Consider the following 22855-nt stretch of genomic DNA (forward strand, 5'->3'; position numbering starts at 1 on the left):
CTAAAGGTCTATTAGTTATGTACACAGCATTTTTTTCTATATACAGTATGTGTTTGCGTTAACTCGCTTTAGTTGAAATAAACCATTGAAGAGAAAATAGAAGACCTTTCCACCCCTCTTAGAGATATCAGCTCTTTTGGCTATCTGTCTTGCTTTGTATTGAAACACAGTAAGGAAGGAACGCTGCAATGTCTGAGAAAACATTTTAAGAAAGCCCTTATCAAGTTAGAGGAGATTATTTTCATGTAACACTTTTGTAATGATAATAGCGAAACCTTAAGTAATAAAGGAAGGAGTGAAATCTGCCTCTTGTCAGCGTTTACGATGTGAAGCACTTGCATGATTAGATGTCTTGCAATCGATGCAGCCTCTTCTTCCAATCATTAAGACTGCTCTTAACAGATTACAGCCCCCTCCCAAACACACAGTCTTTTCTCCTCCTCTTCTTGCTCCTTCCATTCCACATAGTCTCTGTTTCTTATTGAAATGAGAGATCACCTCTAAAGCACTTCTTCAGTTTTTCTCTTTAATTTCAGTCTTTTTGAAAGCTTTTTCTACTATCTTTGGCTGCAGATCACCTCTTTGGGTCTAGGTGGAGTTATCTGGTGTCAACTATAGGCTCTATCCATGACAGGTTGAGAAGACATCGGAATGAAAAAAGATAATACCATTATAAAAGTGTTGATCTTGAACAGACTACTACTGACAAAGATGGACCTACTTATAATTTTCTGTCACCTGCTGCTTTTATTTTTTGATTCCTCTGAAGCCACAAGCCTAATTACAGGTAAGTTGCGCAGAAAAAAAAACACAACACAAAGACCCAAATTCTTAATTCAATTGTGGATCTATGTCTGTTTTTCACTTTGCCGGTCCTTCTGACTCAATGATGGATGTTTGACTTTCCAAGCGGACTTATTTGAAGCTAGAGGTAAACACTCTTGAATTTATGCACAAATGGATTCTAAGACATGGGAAGCCAAAGTACAAAATCTGAAAAAGGGGTTAATAGGATGACATTTTTTGGATCCAGTTAAAGCAAAGCTGCAGAATTGTCTGCATGTCAAAGACAATGGAGAGACTTTTGTGAGAGATGTGTGTGCAAAGAGCAGCAATAATGCAGAAGTTATGAGATGAAAGCATGAACTTGATTTAGAGATTTTCACAAGTTGTAAACATGATTGGTAACTGAAAAAAAGAGGAATATAAGTAGATAGTAGTGTCATTTTGCATGTGCAAGTTGACAGCATCCAACTATGAATGCCACAAAGGAGTCATAATAAATTAATAATAATAATAATAAATTAGATTTATATAGCGTTTTTCTAAATACTCAAAGTTCTGTTTTCTTTGTCATTAGGCAGGCAGAGTTGAGTATCGTCGGCATATAAATTGATATGAATGTTATGTTTTTGTACGACATCGCCCAATGGTAACATTGGAAGGGATGTAATATACGAGCCTAAATTAGCAAACTCTCATGAAAAGTCAGAGTGAATTGGAAAATAAATGTATTGCAAATCTATCATTTATCATCAGGTGTGTTCAATATGCAGGGTAATAGGATTACATTTTTTGGATCCAGTTAAAGCAAAGCTGCAGAATTGTCTGCATGTCAAAGGCAATGGAGAGACTTTTGGGAGAGATGTGTGTGCAAAGAGCAGCAATAATGCAGAAGTTATGAGATAAAAGCATGAACTTGATTTCACAAGTTATAAACATGATTGGTAACTTAAAAAAAAGGATATAAGTTGATTAGGTGTAATTTTGCATGTGCAAGTTGACAGCATCCAACTATGAATGCCACAAAGGAGTCATGTTGTGTTTGCTTTGTCATTAAGCAGGTAGAGTTGAGTATCGTCGGCATATAAATTGATATGAATGTTATGTTTTTGTCCGACATCGCCCACTGGTAACATTGGAAGGGATGTAATATACGAGCCTAAATTAGCAAACTCTCATCAAAGTCAGAATTAATTGGAAAATAAATGTATTGCAAATCTATCATTTATAATCAGGTGTATTCAATATGCAGGTCAACGCGTGTGCAAGGCAGGAAAAGGCAAGCCGTGTTACAAACTGGCTTATTTCTCCGAGCTCCGGCGCCGGCTGAACTTTGTCGAGGCCGAGCTCGCCTGTAGACGGGACGGAGGGCAGCTGCTGAGCGTGGAGTCAGAATCTGAACAGAAGATCATAGAGCAGCTCATTACAGAGCTCCGCCCAACTGATGGAGACTTCTGGATAGGTCTCCGCCGTAACCATGGAAACGAGGACAGCAGCCTGGATTGCTCCTCACAGTACTACTGGCTGGACGGCAGCAAGTCGACTTTTAGGTGAGGCTATCCGGATTATCTGGATTTTAAGAAGTACCATAATTTTGAATGTTGGCATCTTCACAAGCTGTAAACCCGATTTATTTTGGCCTTTATTGATATCAACTTTTAGAGTTAAAAAATGAGACACTTATTAGTGTGCACGCTCCATTTACAGAGGCTACAGTCCTTCAAGCGGGCGGCCCGGGTTCAAATCCTACTTGTGGCACCTTTCCCACGTGTCATTCTCCACAAAAAGCCCCAACAAATCTTTACAAATTTTAATTAAATAAAAAAAAAAGCATCAATCTCATTAGGACTGCACTGCTCTTTTATTTTTTATATTATTATTATCTGTTGTACCAAAGATTTTACTTTAAACTTTACGTTCATGCTTATGTGTTTGCTGTAGGAACTGGCACTGGGATGAGCCATCATGCGGCTATGAGGTGTGTGTGGTGATGTATCACCAGCCGTCAGCTCCTCCTGGTCTGGGGGGTCTGTACATGTTTCAGTGGAACGATGACAACTGTGAAACTAAAAACAACTTCATCTGCAAATACAATGGAGGTACTGATGAAACAGGATTTTAGTGGGGGTTTTTTTAATGAAAAACTGGAAAACTGTTGATTGTGAATTATTCTCTCCACAGAGAAACCACAGGACCCTTCCCCTTCTCCAAACTCCACTAAGTCAAGTAAAGAAATACCTCGTTATGACCATTAAGAGATATCCAACCTTAATTTTGTTTTTTAGATGTTTTGGATATTTTGAAACTGACTGGTTAAAAATGGAGTCTACTTTTCTTTCCAGATGTTTTGCCTTCATCAGTGCTGCCGTGGAATCCAAGAGAAAACATCCAGGACAGAAGTACAGGTGGAGGGGCCGAGATTTAACTTTTACAATAACTTATTTCTCTGCTAAAGAGATCACTGCTCTGATGTTGTCACGTTCAAATGCTAACACACCTTCACTATGTTTGTTCATGTTTTCATTTTCAGTTCTGAAACTGGTTTACATCATTATTCCCACCATTCCCCTCATACTTCTTTTACTGACGGTGACCGGAGTCTGCTGCTTCAAACTGCTTGTCAGACGGTGAGGACCCTTAAAAAGGCAAATACTTAAAAATAAAGAAATGCAGATTTTGAACAATCCTTTAAAGCATTTCCTTTAGTAAGACTTGATGTCCTGCACTTCAAACTTTTCATCATTGAGTAGATTTAAGTTAGTTTTTAGGAAATGTTACTCAAATAAGAAATAAAGGTAGGCCTACATTTGCTTGGGATTAATTCCTGCTGCAGATTAATTCATGCTAGTGAGTACAGCAGCAGGACTATGTAGGTTGTACCAACATAAAAATAATCTACAGTTCTTAAATGTGTTGTGAGGAAGGAACTTGTTAACCAGTACTACATGAAGGTGTTACCAATTACCAAAAGCTGTTATTGCATAACAAGGAAAACTTGAAGGGTTTGCCAGTTTAGAAAAATCTGCTACATCTTCAACAGTTTGTCAGCAGTATAATCAAGTTCAGGAGTCTTTCATCGTAACTTTTTGAGGTATCTTGTTATTCACAGAAGGAGGAAAGAGCAGAAATCAGAAGTATGCCAGACAGAGCCAGCGTTGGAAAACAGCACAACTCCAACTGATGTCTACAACGTGATTCGCTCCCAAAAGGACGATGACCTGATTTCAGCCCGCCCAAACACCAAAAACACTTCCTTTCTTTGCTCCTCCCCCGACACACCCACAGGTGACTATGACAACCTGGGGGGCCGGGACACAGAGAGTGGCTTTGTGACACTTGCCAGCACGGAAAGCTGCTTTCTCAACTTCGACCTCAATGACCTCAGCCTGGGGCGTCGAGGCACTCGTGACTTCTACGACACCAGCCTTGGCCGCTCAGGAAAGAGGGATCTGAAGGACGGCGGCCTGAGCTGCACCGGACACAGAGACTTTTACGACAGGAGTTTGGGTCGTCGTACAACCAAGAGTGAGCATTACGGCAGCAGCGTCTATGGTGACCACGGGTTGTATGATGGCAGCATCAGAGGAGGGAGCGACCTCTATGACTCTAAACTGAGGCCTGGAAGTCACACAGTAAAGGCTGACCTCTATCAGACTTACATCACCAACGGCAAAGAGGACTCCTTCCAAACCAACCTCGGGACCTATGGAAACCGAAAATCCTACCAAGCTAATCTGGATTGCTACAGAAATGGTCTGAATCTGGATGGTGGAAGGAGATACTTCAATGAACAAGATTGGATCAATAGTAGAGAAAACTACTGATCCTGTAAAAAGCTCCTGTATTGTGTGCTGCAGTGTATGTGTGCCTGTAGATGAAAGAATGGCAAAAAAAAGACAATGGTGCACGTTCTTGGTTGTAATTTGATTGCTCAATATATTTCTGTAGCCTTTTATAAGATTGAAGTAAGGTGTGAATATATCCTGTGAATGGCTTCTAACTCAACTTAAAGAAATGAAGTCACATTCATTTGGAAGAATATACACTTTAATACGGAAGCCCCAAGTCCCTAAGTCCTAAGGAAGATAAGCTTGAGAAAACTGAAATTAACTTGTCATCACTGGAAAACAAGCGTTATCTCGTGATCATCAGATAAACAAGTTGAGATCTCTAGAAAACAAATCAACTTCCTACCATGACAGGAAAATTGAGCAAATAAAAAGTATCTCTTTAAGATGAGATATTAAATTAGGACTTCCATTATTTTTCAGTTTACATTTTCTTTACAGTTACGGGAGTTTGCTAATGCATATATGAAAATTGCTATTCAAAGCCTTGTGTGGATTCAGAGGGAGCTGAGTGAAGTCTGGTATTTTGTCTCTGATAATATCATTTACGTCTGGATCGTTTGGAGATGGAAGACAAGTATGATGATGAGACCAATGTGGAGTTGGGCAGTTTAAAATATGTTTTCGACATACCTCAGCTTGAGGTTAATTTGGCTGTTAAAAGCACAACACACCGAAACATCAGACTGAATTTCAAACTTTTTAGTTGCATTGTTGGTTAAGCAGAAGCATGTTTGCACGTCCATGGCCTTCCGTCATTGCTTGATAGCATAACCATAACGATCTTACACCATTTTATTTGCTGTACCCAAAATCCTTTATAAATCACACAATTTGACCTGATATAACAGGCTACCTCTATCAGATGAACTCGAACTAACATTGCTTGAGTGAGCGGGGTGCGGGTGGGGGGAGGGGTGTTTGATATGGCCTTAAACTGCAAGATGTCAAGTATTTGAATGTTATTTTATTGATATACTGTACATGTTTACTATTTATCAATTGTGTCCTGTTTGCATTCGGGTGATTCAAAGATGTCCTAAATTGATGCTTACGAGTGGAAAGGTGAATTCAGCTGGAGTGTCTGCAGCCCGGCCACAGCAAGAGCATGTTATCGAGGAGAATGATAAAATAAAGCATTATTATTGATTTCTGGATGTATAATGCCTTGAACTCTCTCCTGTAAGTGAGAGTTGTTTGTATGTTTGTCACATAAAGAAATCTTGAAATAAAGTGAGATTAAAATGAGATTGACTCTGTCTGTGACTGCAGGAATTGTACCATCCCAATAGAAAAGTACAACTATGACAGCATTAAATCATGTTTTTTTTATTCACATTCCAAGGTAAATTAATAACACAACCTTACTGTCATTCATTTCCATCACTCACAGCCAACAGCGCACACAATAAAATACTGTTCAAGTGCAGGCAACACTACAAGATTTTTGAGATTCATTTCAGGTTTGTTTGTTTTTTTTTTTCAATTCCGGCCATGTCTTCAAGTTAAATATGAAAAGAAAACACTCACATTTATCTGTAATGGCCTGTCCTAGGATATATGCATTTAAAATCTTGTAGTGTTCATACGAAGACATTCATTTACACTAACACACAAGCACACACACACAAAATGTACAAACAGGTCCAGCTGATACCTGACAAGAAAATCTACATACTAAGAGTTTTCACTTCCCTCACACACACACACACACAAGTCCTGGAGCAGACGTAAAGTCCTTAAAGGGTCTGATATCTTGCAGTGTTTCATCATACTTTAAAACACATGCATGTACGCATGTCCAACAATCACACACACACACGAACACACACTTACGCAAATACCAGCTGCTTTGAGGGGAAGCGACCGATTTCTGTTGTACGTTGGGCCGCTATGAGGTTCGAAGGTCAGCCATGGGTCCTTTTACGAGGCTGCTTTTGCCGCCGTGGTTTCAAGATGACGTAGCGCCTGTAGGTGGTGTGATGGTCTGACAAAAATGGGATGTAGAATGCTCTGAGGAGACGAGATGATCTGAGAGAGAAAAAGGGTTCACAAGAAAGTGAAAATGTTATTCTTTTTATCCTTTCAATTCCTTCAGTTATTCATTTTATTTTTTAATTCCATACTTTTCTGGTATAACTATTGTTCTACCACATGCATTCATGTTTTAATGAATATTTTCCAAGATCTGATGCAATCATTTAAAAATATATATTTTCTGTATTAATAATGAGTTTGAGAAAAATACCTTGATGCTTGAATAAAAGGCTTAAAGGCGATGACATTCCACTCCTCTTTGTTGGCTGAATAATTTGGCTCAAGTGGTGATTCTTCTTCTATGTCCAGGTCTACTAAGTAGTGGCACTGCCGTAAATCCAACTACCCATGGTTGAAATTTCACAATTAAAATTGTATTTTAATTAAATACAGTTTCCACATGTCAACAAAAGTGTACATGTTTGAGGGACTCACATATCTGGTTGGCTCCTCCAGGTTCTGGTCATTCATATTAGCCGGGATGATCTGTGTGGCCAGAGGTCCAGAGGCATACGGCTGAGGCAGCTGCCCTTTAAACTCAGACTGAATGAAGTGTAGCTGCCAGCTGAAGAAGAGGAGCAAAAACTATTAGCCAGTGACACAACTGTAGTATATCTATGAATACACGTTACACCAATCATTAGACATTGTATCGGCATCCTGGACACTGACTTGTGCGGTAAAAGAAAGCTGCTTGGGAAGCGGTACCACTCTTTGCCCACACACACATTAACAGGTCTCCCGGGAGGGACTGCATGAAGAGTTGGGTCCTTTGCAATGCGGTGGAACTCTGGGTACAGGTCCAAAGGGGCGTGGTAGCCTGTAGACAAAGAAAAGGTTTCATTTCATCCATCTTGAACTGTTGTCTTATTGCCTGACACTAATTTTTCAGAAAACACTGAATGCATTTGCACAGACCTCTGAAGAGGGCGACTGAGCGAGACAGTGACAGCACTGAGAAGACAACAACTGCACTTAGAGCCAACCAATTGGAAGAGACAGTGTAGTGCTCCAGACGGTACCGCTGGAACAGGAAGTGGTAGCATTTCTGTAAGAAATTAAATAATTGTGGGGTAAAAAATTAAATGACAAATTCAACCAATTGACTACTGCCCATGTTTAACAATGACAAAACAAACCTGCAGTGATGAGAGGGCTACTGCTCCACAAAGGCAGATTAAAGGGTAGATGGGAAATAAAAAACGCTCCTCTTTATGGGGTCTGGTGAAGAAAACCAACATCCAGATATACATAGGAGACAGAGTTAGCCAGTATGGACGGCCCAGGTTCTGCACTGCAGAAAAAATGAGTAAAAAAAGAACATGAAATCACAAATGGAACTGCTTTGAAAATGAACATCACAGCAAAATAAGCTCTCTTATCAAGTGTGTGATTACATTCTGGGCTGTATTTTTCTGAAACCAAACAGCACTTACCATTGAACCTGTGTAACAGTGTCTCCATGAGAGCAGTGAGTGGGAGAGAAAACAGTGCCAGAGCAAACACCAGGTTGAAGTTCAGGAGCCCGTTAAAAAAGTAGAAATGCCACGGCTCTGTACCTAAAAATAAAGTGAGACAAAACATGCAAAATATTAGAGCTTGTGCACAGAAAATCACTATAAAACATCTTCAGTTCAAAATGATTTCAAGAGTTAAATAAAGGGTGAAAAACACAGAGGGCTTCAAGCTTCAAATAAAGATGGTGAACATTCAAGCCCTGAGGTGCTTCACATACTGTGTGGATGGTGATGGTATGCCCTCTAGAGTCTGACAGACTCAGTGCACGAACAGGTCATATTTGTGTCTAAAATCTAGGTTCTTGCTAGGTTCTAGGTTCTTGCATTAAATAGGTTCTTGCTTTAAATTACACATATATTTTTATCCCTGCACGGGTTATGTACATTTCTTGTATAAATCTATTTTTAATTGCACAGTTTAAGTTTGATTCATCTAGGGGTATTCTTCAAATCTTTTTTTGGGTTAATATATATATGTATGGGGGGGGGGCGTCGGTTTTGCGGTTTAATTTGTAACAAATGTTTCATTTCATGTACGTCTTGTAACCTGCTACTGGATACTTTGAATTACCCTCAAGATCAATAAAGTATCTATCTCTCTACCTACCTACATACCTCTCTACTGTATTTTGTTCTATTGGTCTTTAAACCTCTATATGAAAAAAAAAAAAGATCCTGAATAATAAAATGCATTGTACTTCATCTAAGAAAGACGAATCAGTAGAAAAAATATTTGTGTTGTGTATAATTATGGTGTGTCTTTAAAGATTGAAATATCTGTAAGTATTCATTCTATAAAAAAGTGAAAGTGAACGGACAACATGACGTCAGAGGTCTGTGTGCATGAATGATCCTTTCCGATATAATATAAAAAGACACATTTGATGTGTGCTCTTACCGTACAAATCAGGTCCATGTGGTGTGAAGACATTATAAAGAAGAATATTGAGTGGAGCAATGACCAGTTTTCCATAAAAGAAAGAGTCCACTGCCACCAGGGGAACCTGGGAAACATATAAACGGGTCAAATTTCCATCATCTCTAGCTATATGAACATTTTAATATTTAATTTATTAAGTTAAATAATGTTTAGTGTGGGTATGTACCATGACACAGTCGATGTTATAATTGCCATTTTATTTGTTGTGACTAATGAAAAACTAGAGGGAATGTGATATCAGGCTGTGTCAATACAATAATGATTAACCCTCCATTCTGTTTGCACACACACTGCAGTGGTGTCACTGTAAACAGTTTCATCTACATGCACCTTTGTCCTGTAATATGAAAATGCCCATGCCTTTTTTGAATAAATATTCTCACCAGAAACAGAAGCAAAGCAAGAGCTGACCAGATGATAAAGCTTTTCCACTGCCTCTTTAACACCAGCAGATCGAAAGCAATTGGAACCCTGCAGAGGAAATAAAAGTAAGCGTTATTGAAAATAGTAATACACTACGACACGTCTGTCTTTAAAAAGTGTATTTTAAATATGGGCTACTTAAAATCTTACCCAATCAGAGCAGAGAACGGCCATCCAACAATGACCCCGGCAGCCACACCTATGATGGCTAAAGGTGTCGAGTCCTGAAACCATCCTGTCATGGCAACCAGCGTGGTGTACATACAGAAAGAGGAGGGCAAGAATGCTAAGGGGAAAGAGAAAGTATAACAGATATATTATAAATACTTATATGATACTGCCAAATAAAAACAGCAATATTTGTTAAGTGGTCAGATTTTGCAACTAAGAGGCAAGAAACTAAGCTCAATAAGAAACCAAAATATATCTAATTTAGTCATAAATAAAGTTTGGAACAAATATTTTCAGTGTTTAAATCTGACCAACCTGCAGACGAGCAGAACATTCCCGTGCTCAGGACGAGGAATGCCAACATGAGACGACCCACATGTAAACCAAACTTCTTACAAACTGCCCTGTGCCACACCAACATGTATACAGTCAATATGTATAAGAAATCTACATCACAAATATGTAAGTTTAAGCCTTTAGTATGCAATTTAGAGGAGTGCAAACTCACTTGTAGAAATAGAGTTCACAGACACAGCAGGAGAATGCCAAGACACATCGTACAAAGTAGAACACCAACACCTGCAACACAAACGCCAAAACTTTTTGTGATTATAACACTATTATGATATACACACCTCTTGTTACGTAGTTCAGCAGGAGATGGTTGTTGTTCAGATTAAGAGAAAAACCTTCCTTTAAAAATGACTGATGAGTTAATGAGTGAAACAAGCTGCTGATTGTGCTGTAGGTCAGCTGAGGTAAAATATCAAGAAAACAATATACAATAAAAAAGACAGCATGTTTGGAATACCTACCTTATTTGTCTGGAGAACATGGGCATGCACACAAGCAGGAAGAGCATGTAGCCAAAGGTAGGCATACGACCTGATGGCGTACAATGGAGAATACTCCCATGTTTGCATTCCTGTGCCATAGAGCAGGTAGTGCATCTGTCGAGACAACGCGCCACATTAATTCCTGACAAAAATAACAAGGGACACTGTTCTTTAGGATCTCTTCCGAGGGGTGATTAAAACTCACAGGCTCCCAGTAGTTGAAGGTCTCGTCGCAGTCTGAGATGTTGCTGAGCAAAGCTGCGCAGAAACGTGCAGAGAGCAGGCACTTAAACGCTGTCGAACCTTCTGGAGCCCACACCTGCCCTCCACGACTTACCGACCTTCAAAAAAATAAAACATTTTTTAAAAAATGACACAGAGGAGCAATTGCCATACACTTCTCAAAAATATCTTCATTATTATAAGAAACCGGTGCAGCAAAGAAATGCAAAAGAGGGGGAAAAAATGCAGTGATGTACTTTAAGAGTATAAAAATATATTCAAAAACAACTGAGCTCAAACCAGGACTACTTACTTTGAAAGATACTAATTGTACAATATAGTTGCATAATTTTTCTCGCCCCACCACTGTCACATTTTCAGTTCTCTAACAAGCAGTTTGTATTTAGCTCCCACGTTTGCCCTTTTTAGAGTTATACAAGTAATATTTATATATATTGCTTCAATTGGCTTTGTTTTGTCAAACTGTGAGCCAATGCAACCGTCATTGTTACAACTATTATAATCTTTTCTTAACCTACTTTAAAAAAAAAAAAATATTTAACCTTTATTTAACCAGGAAAAAGTCTCATTGAGATTAAAAATCTCTTTTACAAGAGCGTCCTGGCCGAGACAGGCAGCAGCACAATTACAGGGTTTCCGACATAAAACACTTAACAACAATGAACATAAACAGGAATCACAAAAAGAACGATTCATCAGAATCTGTCAGAAGTCATCAGCAACAAAGCGATCAAAAAGGGGCAAAACAAGTTATCTAAAAACATCTACAGTCAGATATTTCTGCCTACAGATCACATTCCAAGAAGAGGGAGCAGCATACTTGAACGCCCTTTTTCCTAATCCAGTACGGCCTTTAGGGATGGTTCGAAGGTTTAAATCCTGCGACAATTATATAGGAATTTACAAATATACATCAAAGCACCCGTCCTTGTCTTACTTAAAAAACTAAATTTATTTTTTAATTATTGAATCCAGAATGCACTCAAATGTAACTTTTAGTTTCTAGTAGTGTCACAGTGATTGAACTGCTATAAATAACATTTCAGGAGTAATCACAATAACAATAACCCCATTTAAAAAAAAGCAACCTCTCAGGTGAGGACAGCTGTGTGTTCACTCAGACAGTTTCTGATCACCACTTCATTAGTCTTTTTAGTTACAGTGATGGGTCTCTGGCAGTGTTTCCTCCTGCTCACACCCATCATCAGGATTAGTCAGATTAGAGGCTCAGCTGCAAGCTTAGCATTCATCCTTATGTTACCTTTAGTATTGTTATGACACGTCACCTTTAAGACGGTCTCAAGTGTGTTCATGATTTACAACCTATAGCAAGAAATCAACAATAACAACCCCTGTACAACAAAACACGCCTGTACGTCTGAACTGAGCATGTGGTGACTAACACACTTTGGTTTTTCATGCATCATAAATCTGGCAGAGGCTCAGCTGAGGAGAATGAATGAAGCAGGTGACTACACACTGTGTTACTTTACTCTGCATGCAACGAGTAAGTTACTAGAGCAGAAACATAAGTCAACAAAGTACAGTAAACACACAGCCACGTTGCTTGATAATTGCACGTTATCATCCGCTGTTATCGTGTGGTTATGGTCAAAACTTCATTATGGATTCTGAGTAGCGTGTAGCTTGTTAGCTTCAGCCCGGGGATGGACCTCACAGCTGCCTCTCTTCTCCCCCTCCCCTCCCCTCCCCCCTCGTACTCACTCTTGTCGACTCTCTGTAGTTTTACTATCATCGCCGGCTTTCTCCTCTTTCGATGGCCGGGCGTCGTTGGGGACGCTCACGTTGTTTACATCTTGCCTGCTGCCTCGTCTGGTTCGCTGCCGGAGCGCCTTGGCCGCCATGTTTTTTTTTTTTTTTTTTTCCGACGATGCTTCCCGAGTCGGACTTCGTTCATTATCGCCGAACTCCGAGCAAACCTACAGCGTGGAGAAATGAAGGCAATGCGGAAGTGTCAAAAAAAGGGGGCGTGGTCACCGAGTGGCAGGTAGTCGTGCCTCAAACGACCTCCCTTTTTAGTAGGTTCTTATTTGCTTTCAATCACTATTAAATATTGTGAAGGAGAAATGTCATAACAGAAAAAGACACTGAATGCTATGGAAGCCCATTTCCGCCAGTAAAAAATAATAATAAATGAAAATAATAAAGTCTCATAATTTCATTATCTCATAATTTTGATTTTGACTTTTTATCTTATAATTTTGACTTTTTATCTCATTAATATGACTTTATATCTCATAATTTTGACTTTATATCTCATAATTTTGACTTTTTATCTCATTTCAACTTTTTATCTCATTATTATGGCTTTATATCTCATAATTTTGACTTTTTATCTCATTAATATGGCTTTATATCTCATAATTTTGACTTTTTATCTCATAATTTTGACCTTTTATCTTATAATTTTGACCTTTTATCTCATTATTATGACTTTATATCTCATAATTTTGACTATTTATCTCATAATTTCGAATTTTTATCTCATAATTTTGACTTTATATCTCATGACTTTATTATTTTAATTTTAATTTTTTTAACTGGCAGAAATGGGCTTCCATAGTATGCCATGAGTAAATAAAAAATATAAAAAATGTTCAAAAATAGCATTGAATTAAACGAATTAACCACTGGGGGTAGCATGCCTAAATTAACCGAGCTGCCTGTTAGTTGTCCCCTCAGTAACCTGACTTAACCTCCTGGTCGTTTTCTGTAGTTTGTACCTGTAAGGGAATATTTCATGCAAATACCAATCAAACAAAATGTCTTGCTGTGGTTTATTGTACTTGCAAAAGAGTCTCCCAAGAAGTCTGTTCTCAAGTAAAATTAATGTCATGAAATTCAATGATATTTAGATTAGGGCGCGACTAATATGACATTTTTAGGGCTGATATCGATATTGGGGAGAAAACAAATCGAGTAGGGTAACCCTAACCCAATGTTAGGCCGATATTACCAGCTGGCCGATTATTGGTTGGGCTCTAATTTAGAGACGCACTATGGCCTTTTTATAACACCATTACTTCTTTTTATATAACATTTTTATGTGTGTGTGTGTGTGTAAATATTATAGGTATAAATATGGCTTTATTGCATGTATTAATTCTGACAGCTTGAGAGAGACAGAAAATATTATATGTAATATTACAAATGATTCCCAATATAACCACACACTTGTTATCTTAAATTACTGGTTTATTTTATACATTTCAAATCCATGAGCAGAAAACAATGCCTCAACTACTGTAAAGCTCTTCACATATAGTTTTACAGATTATTCACTTCACACCTTTTGTTGCTGTAACAAACATACAAGGACTCAAGCTCTGTTTCTCCTTGAGATTTAAATGTGGCTACCTGATTGTGACTTGCAACTGAGAGGAGAGTAAGGATTCCAGCGTCTGATGAAACTGGAGTGCTTGTGTGTGCGACAGAGCATGTGTGTGTGAGCGGTAGATGAGTCTGTAGCAGTAACTGGTCTGACTCAGGTCAGGATGTGAGAATGTGTCGATAAGTTTAACCTGCTCCACAGTCCCTCGACTGGCCTCTCGGACCACGGCGTGAAACTTCCTTTCCTCCCAAGTGGGCGCTGTCCAGAAGCTGATGTCAAAGGTGAAGTGTTCAGGGAACAGGGAGAATGGCTGAAAGGGTTCTCCTGGTGAAGGGCGGAGCGAAAACTGTTTTAAAAAGCGAGGATCATGTGACCATAGGATCCGCCAATCAGGAAGTGAGAAGAGGAGCACAGCTAGGAGATCCAAATTTAAGGACAGAGTGATGTTGATATGGCTTATGTTGAGCCTTGCATTACTTTCAGACACCCTTCCTAACAAACCCATTGGTGCTGCTGTCAGACGCAGACCTCCCTTTTCTTCAATGAGAGACACCCCATAAGGAGCGAGCAGCGTTTCCAGCCTTTGTCCAATGAATCTCATTGGCTCAACCTCTGAGGGGAAAGTGCCTGTAATGAGAAGCTCATGAAAGGCAGGCAGACCCCAGAGGTTAACGTGCATGTTCTTGAACACCAATCCACTAACGCCATATAAAAAGGTGGTGACACCATTATTGTCCCCAGAGGGCTCCTCTTTCTCATGTCCTTCAACGCTTTTATAACTTCCTTCATTCTCAACACCACTCCCCACATTTTGAATCCACTCTTCTTTTTTAGTTAGAAGCTCTTCCATCTGAGGCAGCAGGGATGGGCGCAGAAGAAAAAGTCCATTCTCCTCATCAGGATCGACATCAAGAGAGCATGCCGACCTTAAGCTCTCAGCTCCTTTGCTCCTCACCTTGTTCACTTCATTCGAGGTAACAAGCGTTGGTGAAGAAACATCCTGCGTGTCTATCTGTCCCTGACTGTGCAAGACCAAATCTCTTTCTTTGTCTGTGGAGATTTCAGCACTCGCGTTGAGGTCCTTCTGAACAAGGTTGATCCAGTAGCAGTGGGTACTGTCAATGTCACAGCAACTCGCCTGCAGCTGTGTGGCCATGAGGAGGAAGGGAATTATCTCTGTTGTCATGGAGACTGACCACTTCTCTGTGAGGCCTTTGAGAATATAATCTTGCACCAACTTGACCGGGTGGACAGAACCTGAGCAGAGAAATCCCCTGATAAAAAAAAAAAAGAAGAGACATTGAGCAGAAGGTTTTGTAACTTTTTCATTGCTTTGATAGCTTATTGCTAAGACACCATGAGAGTTTCTGTGTTGCTGTACCTGAAGATGTGATCACTGAACTCAGCCGGTATGTTGTACTGGACTTTCTCCCCTTCAACAACCTCCTCCACTGTAAATATCTGAGCAGAGGTGTAGGGGAGGCTGCGAGTGAACACATGGACTAAACCTTTCTCCACATGAAAGCCCTTATCCTGGCTCCTGTACAACAGCAACAACGTCAATAAACACCTTCAACATGCAAATACATACAGAGGACACTTTTTTTTCTTCTATTTGTATACTGCAGCACTCACCTTCACTGCTTACCTGTATCCAGTGCACTTGTAGCTCTGGTAGTTCCCACTCTCAAAAGGACGGACGTCGTTAAGGATCAGCCGTGCCTCTGCTGCCATGGCAGCCACCTGCCAGCTGTTGTGCCACTCCCGCTTCGGGTGGTCTGCTGGTGTCCCCCCCTGCCCGTTACACAAGGAAACATGAATCTCCCCGTCTTCAGCTAAGACCTGAACACAACTGGAAGCACAGGAATTCAACAACACAAAAAGTTATTAGCATGCATACTTAAAATACATAATTCATCTTGCACACTTTATACTGTATCTAGTCACAAGTGACTGACTTGTTTATAGTCGGGTATGGTGTCGGCCATCTCATCTGCAAGGCTTCTTCACTTTTAACTTCCTGTTTTTCTATATTTGTATGTCCAGAAATACCACTATATTTTACCCATTTTTATTTACATAGAATAATCATAAGAGTTTTTGGGTTAAAAGAGGAACCTTTTTTTTTTCAAAAGTACTTTACTTGAGAAACAAAACATGTTGTTCTCCAAAGAATTGTTTGCATTCAACTGAAGTAGTTCATATATGTTAAACTATGTATACACAAAAGCAGCCCTTAGAGACATTGAATAAAAATATAACCATCTAAAACAAACAAGCCTGATTCTCAATGTACATACACGAATTTGAAACAAACGTTCAAAACATGAAGAGTCCTAAATGTGTGAAGGGATTTAGTGATGTGTAAAACAATGACAAGTGTTTTTATTTACTACTTGCAAAATTAGAGACGACCTGAAAGGCTTTTTCGATGGTTGATGCTTATTTGGTCAAACTAAATGTGAACTTTAACAAATAATTGTATCATTCAATACACACCAGAACTGTAATCTGTTCTGCACATGTTAAATTTACAAATTATCCCTGCACTCATGTTCACTTCATTTGTCTGTCTACTCGCTGTTATATTGTATAGTTTCTGCTGATAATATGTCTACACTCATGCACTTTAACTTATGTCAATACTGTCCATTTACAACTGTTTTTGCACATTTACATTTAATCTTCCTATTTAAGACTAGCAATGCTTAGTTAAATCCTGGTTGTATATATTCACATTCTTAGTTCTGATATTTTTTAGTACTTATTTACTTTGAATTTAATATTATATTATGTTTAGATTTGCTAATATTGTGTTTTTTTTTTTTTTTACTAATATTGTGTGTTTGGACAACCTGCTGCTGTAACGCCACAATTTCCCAGTTTGGGATCAATAAAGTAATTCTCTTCTATTACAAGGACTGCTGTAGAGAGCTTTTTGACAACAGAAAATGTTGTAAATAAAGACATTTGATGGTATGATGCACTTATACCTGAGGAAGAAGTTTTTGATAAGTTCTCTGTTCTTTTTGACCCCACTCTTCCTCCCACAGTGAGGGAAGTTAAAAACAACTCGGTCAAACAATCGTCCCCGGAGAGAGGCGCACTCCCCCAGCTTTGTGCAGTCTACTTCGAAAAGCACGGTTCCTCCTGAAAAACAAGACAAGTCATGAAAAAAAGCTATGACAACGTGTAGAGTAAAACAAACAGGGTGGATATAGAAGTATTCAGAAGCACGTACCTGAGTCCTCGATCACCTGAATGTTAGTGGCAGCACCTTGGTGCCGCAGCGCCTCCTCCTGACTCTGCAGGCAAGTGGCTGTCACGCTTTCTGTTTCCCTGTACAACTGGCTCACAGAGGCAGAAAAGGAGAAGTTCCCTTCTCCCACCAATAGCACAGACCGTGAAGGACTCATGTTGGCAACGGGGGGGAAACAAAATTCCTTAATTCCCTGATTAAGATTAAATCCCTTAAAATCTGCTCCTACATGCGACAGAACCAGCCACCTTCTGCCCTTCTCATGGCGGTCTAAAATGAGGGTAGTAAATCGTAATATTTTAGCCAGTAACGCTGATAAACTGTGTGTAAAACAAGCTCAGTGAAATGAACAAAAGATGAGCTTGACTGAACTGTAGAAGAAGAAAAAAAAACAGTTGACCTTCTCCTCAGCGCAGCAGTACCTCAAATCCAAATGATACCTGTGGCAGCCTGCAGCAGCTTGAGTTGAATGCGGTGTTGCACATACAGTAGTCCGACTAGAAACAAAACTTCTTGACCACTGGTAACCAGAGCATTCATCAGACCCACCGCACACACATAATATACTCAAAGCTGCACTGCTGGAGTTGTTATTTCGAACAAATTATCACTCAGTTGTCAAACCCATCCGAGTACAAGCTTGAACCGTACATTTTTATTAAAAATTTGATCATGTTTCTACACGGATGCATTTGCACGGTAGCGCATTGCATCTGGTTTGGAGGAGGGAGCTATTTGCAGCATCAGTCCATCCCAGCATCACCTACCTTCGCATATTAGTGTTTACCTCTAAAATAAATAACCTGACAGTGCTTGGGATGTGCGATTCTCAGCTCCTCTCGACATTTTAAAGCCCATCCACAACAAGGGAAGAAGGTAGAACAAAAAACCCACAGTTCAGTCTCTTACTGCTTATGCTAAGGTCATGCTAGCTAACGGATTGGCTGCACCTGCAGATAAAAACAACAGACAGGGTTTTGCATGATCGTGATCATGCTTGCAAATCAAATCCAATGCAATGTTTTCAAAAGCCATTGATATAAATATAACGTACTCATGTCTATAAATGTGTTTGCAAATGTAAATTCTTAACCTCTTCTGTAACTCAAGCTGTGAGTGTGTTTTATTTGTGTGTCACAGCAGCTCTTATCTTGTGCCTCTGGTTTTATTAATACAACACAGAGTCTGTCTTAAAAATGATGCTTGTAGCGGCTGCAGGTGAGATAAAGAAAAGGGTCTTCACATCATAACAAATGCATTTCTCTTTTGTGTCTTTTCTAGGAAGTGTTGGGCCCACATGGGCAGCGTTTTGGCATTGTCTTCTGGTCCAGGCCATCAGAACTGGCCTTTTTCCCCGGACCCCCCTCCCTCTCACTGGAACGCACATCCTGCTCACTGGGACAGTCCCCCACGCTGGGAGAGGAGAGATGGCCGCCTGCCCAACCCAGGCAGCTTCCACTCTCTCCACCGGGGTTGCAAAGGTATCTCTGTCGAGAGAAGTATTAAGACAGTTGCACATTTTGATTGTGGGATATACAACACTTCCTGTATGAAGGCTGCAGCTGTTGTTCTTGAGGCTATATTGGCTACAATAACTTTATTGTACCTGTATGGTTCTCTGATAATGTATACATCCGACATAAAGTTGAACTGCTTTTATAATAGGAATAATAAGTTGGTTATAATGAATATTAATGCATGAAATGTATAATCAGTATTTTGATTCTACTCTTTCTCCCCATCTTTTCAGACGTGTTTCCCCAACAGATTGAGGGAGTCAAGATGATCCTCAATAAAACTCTGAGCAGCTTCTTTAAGGTGACTCTCTTACCTTGATACGTATCCTAATGTATTTTTTAATATGATAATAATAATTTGTTTGTTTGCTCTCAGGTCAGTCATGCTCTCCACCTTAGTGCTGTTAGTCCTTCATACTATCGATTCCACGTGGAGCACCTGCAGTCTGATGACTACAGCAAGGACAAGGTGAAGCACAAGTCTTTACATAAATAAATAATTTCTTTCTTCTTTTTTTTTTTTTTTTTTATCATTAATGTACCTAGCTGAGTACAGTGATTGAAAACAGATAATACTGCTTCATATTGAGTTGACAGGTTTCCTCTTGATCCTACATTTTAGGATGCCCCAGCACTGATCGGTGAGATGGACTCTTCAGGAAGTCTGAACGCTCATGCTCTGCTGCATCTCACCGAGCGTGTGCGAGCCAGATCAGTGTTCCAGGTGAATTTCTAATCTCCTTCTCTCTGTGTTGATCATTAACTCTGCACATAATGAATGATATCTGCTGCTGCGCAACTTAATGTTAGAATTATTGATATATATATATATATATATTTTTTTTTTTAGACCCAGCAGTCCCAGTTTGTGACGTGGCAGTTTGAAACTGAGTACAGAGGGAACGACTTCACAGCTGCTGTGACAGTAGCTAACCCAGACATCCTCCGAGAGTCAGGTGGGGAAAGATTTATAAGAGCCTCTTTCAACTTTTCTTAGTAGTTACTGATACTATGCTCAACATATTGGCATGCTGAAATTGTTCCCTGGTATAAGAAACAGTTCTGTAGTTACTAGTCAAATGGGTTTTTTTTGTTTGTTTTTCTGAACATTTTATTTAATTTTGGACATCTGGGATTTAGCTGGAAATACATAATTCTGACTTTTTTGTGTTGGTCTAATCTTTTGAGTATTTTCTACGTTTGTCTTGGACAGTTATCCTTGTGGCACACTTCCTTCAGAGTGTGTCTTCTGGGCTGGTGTTAGGAGGGGAGCTGGTCTATCATCGGGGCCGAGCGGAGGAGGGAGGAATTCTTACTTTGGCTGGACAATACTCAAGTGAAAAAATCTGCTTTAAAAATCTTATATAATGAATTCGGTATCTTTTCTGATCTGTTATGTGAGATTTATCAGCAGAGTGTCACCTCATTTTCCGTCTCCCTTATGCAGGACCAAACTGGGTGGCGACACTGAATGCTGGGAAAGGAGGAGCTCATGCTAGCTACTATCATAGAGCCAACAAACAGGTAAAGCAAATACAACCTTTCTGTTTAAACCATAGACTGTATAAAAGAGAGATGACATTACAGCGTGCCAAACAGGAATCAAAACATTTGGAGATTCCACCTGCTGACTGGCTGCAGTATAGATCAGGAAGTCTACCTCCTTCATGTGAGATCAAACTATAGAATCAAAATACACATCAAATAAATATTTCATATATCATGTTTATAGTTAGTTGTTATCATGCTGATTCATGTACAAGTTTTTTTTCTTAGAAGTTTAAATTTTATTTGTTTTTTAATGCTATGAACATGTTAAAATGCCATGACTGACAGCTCAAATGCAGTCCTGCTGTTCTTAGGATTAGCATCATTAGCATCATCTTAGGAATGATCACTAACATGAGATTCACTGAACTAAATTTGTGTTTTGGTTGGTGGAAGGAGCTGAACGTAAACAGCTGCGGCACAGTCAACTATTTTAGCTTCACTTTTGCACAACAGGGTGAGGACTTTGTATTCAGTTAATGAAATTGTGTGAGTGTGTGTTTGTGTTCTCCAGATCCAAGTTGGGGTTGAGTTTGAGGCCAGCACCAGGACGCAGGAGACCACAACCTCATTCGGATACCAGATGGAACTCCCAGAGGCTAACATGGTCTTTCGAGGTGAATTTCTTTCTACAACTTTCATTACACTTTCATTGTCAATAAAGAAGAACAATATGAAGTAAGACTATAATGAATAAGGATTTTTTTTTTGTGTGTATCCAGGTATGATAAACAGTCGTTGCATAATAGGAGGCGTGCTGGAGAAGCGCCTCACCCCACTTCCTGCCACCCTGATCATGGGTGCTTTTGTAAATCACAGAGGTGACAAACTTCAGGTGGGTTTAGGTGTCAATGTCGGATAATCCCTCTCTTAATCCCAGCTGGAATTACAGCCTGCCATCAGGACATCCATCCACAGCTCTGTTTCAGAGGTTTCATAATGACCTGATATACCAAGGTTTATCAGTCACTAAAAACACTTCCTGCCATGACCTGAGGATCGTGGACTGTTTGGGTGATGAAGCCCAAAACGTTTCCTTACACCGATGCGTGTCATCTTGCAACCTACCTCTCAGAAGTGAGGCAATGTTTTCTGCTGGGATGACAAGAGGTTTGATTTGGACATGGATACATAAAGACTTTTGTTTTCTGTCCATTCTGGTTTCAAAGGGACCGAAACCTTCTGACCTTCTGGTCAATGGAAATATATAGGATAAAAGGAAGACTGCACTTCAAACTGGAAATAAATAAGTTTTATACTGTAGGTAGTCATACAGAAATGTAATGTATATAGAATATACCAACAGATAGTCTTGTTTTTCATGTTTTACCCCATTTATTATAACTCTTGTAAGCCTGAACTTACCTTTCTGCTGACCATTGTCTGTAAAACTGATGCATCATCTTTGCTATCCAAATGAACAAATTCACTTTTTCCCCTCAATACATGCGCTTACTTCTTTATGTTATTTATTACATTTCCCTCAGCATTACCGTGTGATACTAACAGGGTAAAAAAAATTAAATGCTCACTCATCTCAAGCCAGATTTGTACATGAACAAAATGGTTTGCAGAAATGTAAGTTGGATAAAAACATGCTACAACACAAGTATGAACCTATAATTGGTTGTGTGTTGGATTGTGTGTATGCATCTTTATTTTCCAGCGTATAACAGTGTGTGAAGTTACAGACATGAACCAATAAGCCTGTTGACTCAAACAGAAAGAGGCTGCCTGCTCCACAGTGTCCAGCTGAGGGAAGTCGGAGGGGCTGTGCACTGACTGCTGAGTCAGGACTGCACTGTGTGAAAATATGCCGACATGAAGGCATGTGGAAACAGAGACCTTTATGCAACCTGCACTACTCACAAGGCTACTGGGCTTCTTCAGCCCCGTGTAACAGAGAAATGTTAAAAATCTATTATTTATAAATTACGTAATATAAGCAAAGAGAAGTGGAGCTGTCTTTTTGGAATAATTTATTAATAAAGATGTTATTTGTAACACTTTTGATTGGTTTGTTTTTCTCAATAGATATTATTTGTGATACATTAAAGTTCTATAGGTTAAGCACCTTGCATTTCATGTGTAATTATCAATATTTTTATCAGCTATGGTTAAACCGATTAAAAGCGGTCACTAGTGACTTTACACGATCACTCGGCACTAAGATACTTTAAAACCTGTCAGCTCATTGTTTTTGTTTCTGCATAGGCCTACAGAGTAAAGAGAGAGATATGTTTTCTCAGGAACTGCTGGACAAACAAAGCTAAGATGGCGTAAGACTCCAGAAACACCAGAGACTTTTTTGTCTACTGGATGTGCAAATACAGAATTTGTTTATATGATCAACATCATTTTATGAGGCCTTCATATGTCTG

At 39.4% G+C, this 22855-nt stretch overlaps 4 protein-coding genes across 5 annotated transcripts; 2 read left to right on the forward strand and 2 right to left on the reverse strand.

Moving 5' to 3' along the window:
* Positions 1-431: 431 nt before the first annotated feature.
* layna (layilin a) lies at positions 432-5879 on the forward strand. Of its 2 annotated transcripts, XM_020652968.3 has the most exons (8): positions 432-787; positions 911-931; positions 2036-2333; positions 2725-2882; positions 2965-3009; positions 3126-3188; positions 3314-3410; positions 3893-5879. In XM_020652968.3, exons 1-8 carry the CDS (start codon positions 652-654, stop codon positions 4605-4607), a joined length of 1533 nt encoding a protein of 510 aa, XP_020508624.3. In that variant the 5' UTR covers positions 432-651; the 3' UTR covers positions 4608-5879. The 2 variants fall into 2 exon arrangements, with proteins under 2 accessions (XP_020508624.3, XP_065819046.1); XM_065962974.1 differs by lacking the exon at positions 911-931.
* A 65-nt stretch (positions 5880-5944) lies between these two features.
* On the reverse strand, positions 5945-12737 carry alg9 (ALG9 alpha-1,2-mannosyltransferase). The gene is made up of 15 exons (XM_020652989.3): positions 12524-12737; positions 10761-10896; positions 10535-10669; positions 10228-10298; positions 10035-10123; positions 9699-9834; positions 9509-9596; positions 9084-9189; positions 8105-8227; positions 7808-7962; positions 7587-7716; positions 7341-7488; positions 7104-7233; positions 6880-7010; positions 5945-6662 (listed from the first exon to the last, which is right to left on the reverse strand). Exons 1-15 carry the CDS (start codon positions 12661-12663, stop codon positions 6539-6541), a joined length of 1842 nt encoding a protein of 613 aa, XP_020508645.2. The 5' UTR covers positions 12664-12737; the 3' UTR covers positions 5945-6538.
* A 1240-nt stretch (positions 12738-13977) lies between these two features.
* fdxacb1 (ferredoxin-fold anticodon binding domain containing 1) lies at positions 13978-17886 on the reverse strand. The gene is made up of 5 exons (XM_020652971.3): positions 17392-17886; positions 17144-17300; positions 15799-16002; positions 15532-15690; positions 13978-15424 (listed from the first exon to the last, which is right to left on the reverse strand). Exons 1-5 carry the CDS (start codon positions 17564-17566, stop codon positions 14173-14175), a joined length of 1947 nt encoding a protein of 648 aa, XP_020508627.2. The 5' UTR covers positions 17567-17886; the 3' UTR covers positions 13978-14172.
* Positions 17887-18121: 235 nt separating this feature from the next.
* On the forward strand, positions 18122-22480 carry si:dkey-71l1.1 (uncharacterized protein LOC569883 homolog). Its single transcript, XM_020652991.3, has 10 exons — positions 18122-18285; positions 18691-18890; positions 19160-19227; positions 19303-19395; positions 19549-19650; positions 19777-19882; positions 20140-20262; positions 20374-20450; positions 20989-21091; positions 21197-22480. The coding sequence occupies exons 2-10, from the start codon at positions 18707-18709 to the stop codon at positions 21334-21336; spliced, it is 996 nt and encodes a 331-aa protein (XP_020508647.1). The 5' UTR covers positions 18122-18285; positions 18691-18706; the 3' UTR covers positions 21337-22480.
* The last annotated feature ends 375 nt before the right edge of the window (positions 22481-22855 follow it).

This window comes from Labrus bergylta, chromosome 14 (assembly GCF_963930695.1).
Source record: "Labrus bergylta chromosome 14, fLabBer1.1, whole genome shotgun sequence".
In the NCBI taxonomy this organism is placed as follows: Eukaryota; Metazoa; Chordata; class Actinopteri; order Labriformes; family Labridae; genus Labrus; species Labrus bergylta.

Excerpts from the sequence above, each read along its gene's own strand:
- alg9 (XM_020652989.3), bottom strand. The coding sequence starts at position 12,663 with ATGGCGGCCAAGGCGCTCCGGCAGCGAACCAGACGAGGCAGCAGGCAA. Across the intron at positions 10,299-10,534 it reads ATGTTCTCCAGACAAATAAG|GTGTTGGTGTTCTACTTTGT; the intron begins GTAGGTATTCCA and ends TTTGTGTTGCAG. Across the intron at positions 6,663-6,879 it reads CCTTTTATTCAAGCATCAAG|ATCATCTCGTCTCCTCAGAG; the intron begins GTATTTTTCTCA and ends TTTCTCTCTCAG.
- si:dkey-71l1.1 (XM_020652991.3), top strand. The coding sequence starts at position 18,707 with ATGGGCAGCGTTTTGGCATTGTCTTCTGGTCCAGGCCATCAGAACTGG. Across the intron at positions 19,228-19,302 it reads CTCTGAGCAGCTTCTTTAAG|GTCAGTCATGCTCTCCACCT; the intron begins GTGACTCTCTTA and ends GTTTGCTCTCAG. Across the intron at positions 20,451-20,988 it reads ATCATAGAGCCAACAAACAG|ATCCAAGTTGGGGTTGAGTT; the intron begins GTAAAGCAAATA and ends TGTGTTCTCCAG.
- fdxacb1 (XM_020652971.3), bottom strand. The coding sequence starts at position 17,566 with ATGAGTCCTTCACGGTCTGTGCTATTGGTGGGAGAAGGGAACTTCTCC. Across the intron at positions 17,301-17,391 it reads TCAGGTGATCGAGGACTCAG|GAGGAACCGTGCTTTTCGAA; the intron begins GTACGTGCTTCT and ends CTTGTTTTTCAG. Across the intron at positions 15,691-15,798 it reads TACAAGTGCACTGGATACAG|GAGCCAGGATAAGGGCTTTC; the intron begins GTAAGCAGTGAA and ends GCTGTTGTACAG.
- layna (XM_020652968.3), top strand. The coding sequence starts at position 652 with ATGAAAAAAGATAATACCATTATAAAAGTGTTGATCTTGAACAGACTA. Across the intron at positions 788-910 it reads AGCCACAAGCCTAATTACAG|CGGACTTATTTGAAGCTAGA; the intron begins GTAAGTTGCGCA and ends TGACTTTCCAAG. Across the intron at positions 3,189-3,313 it reads CATCCAGGACAGAAGTACAG|TTCTGAAACTGGTTTACATC; the intron begins GTGGAGGGGCCG and ends TTTCATTTTCAG.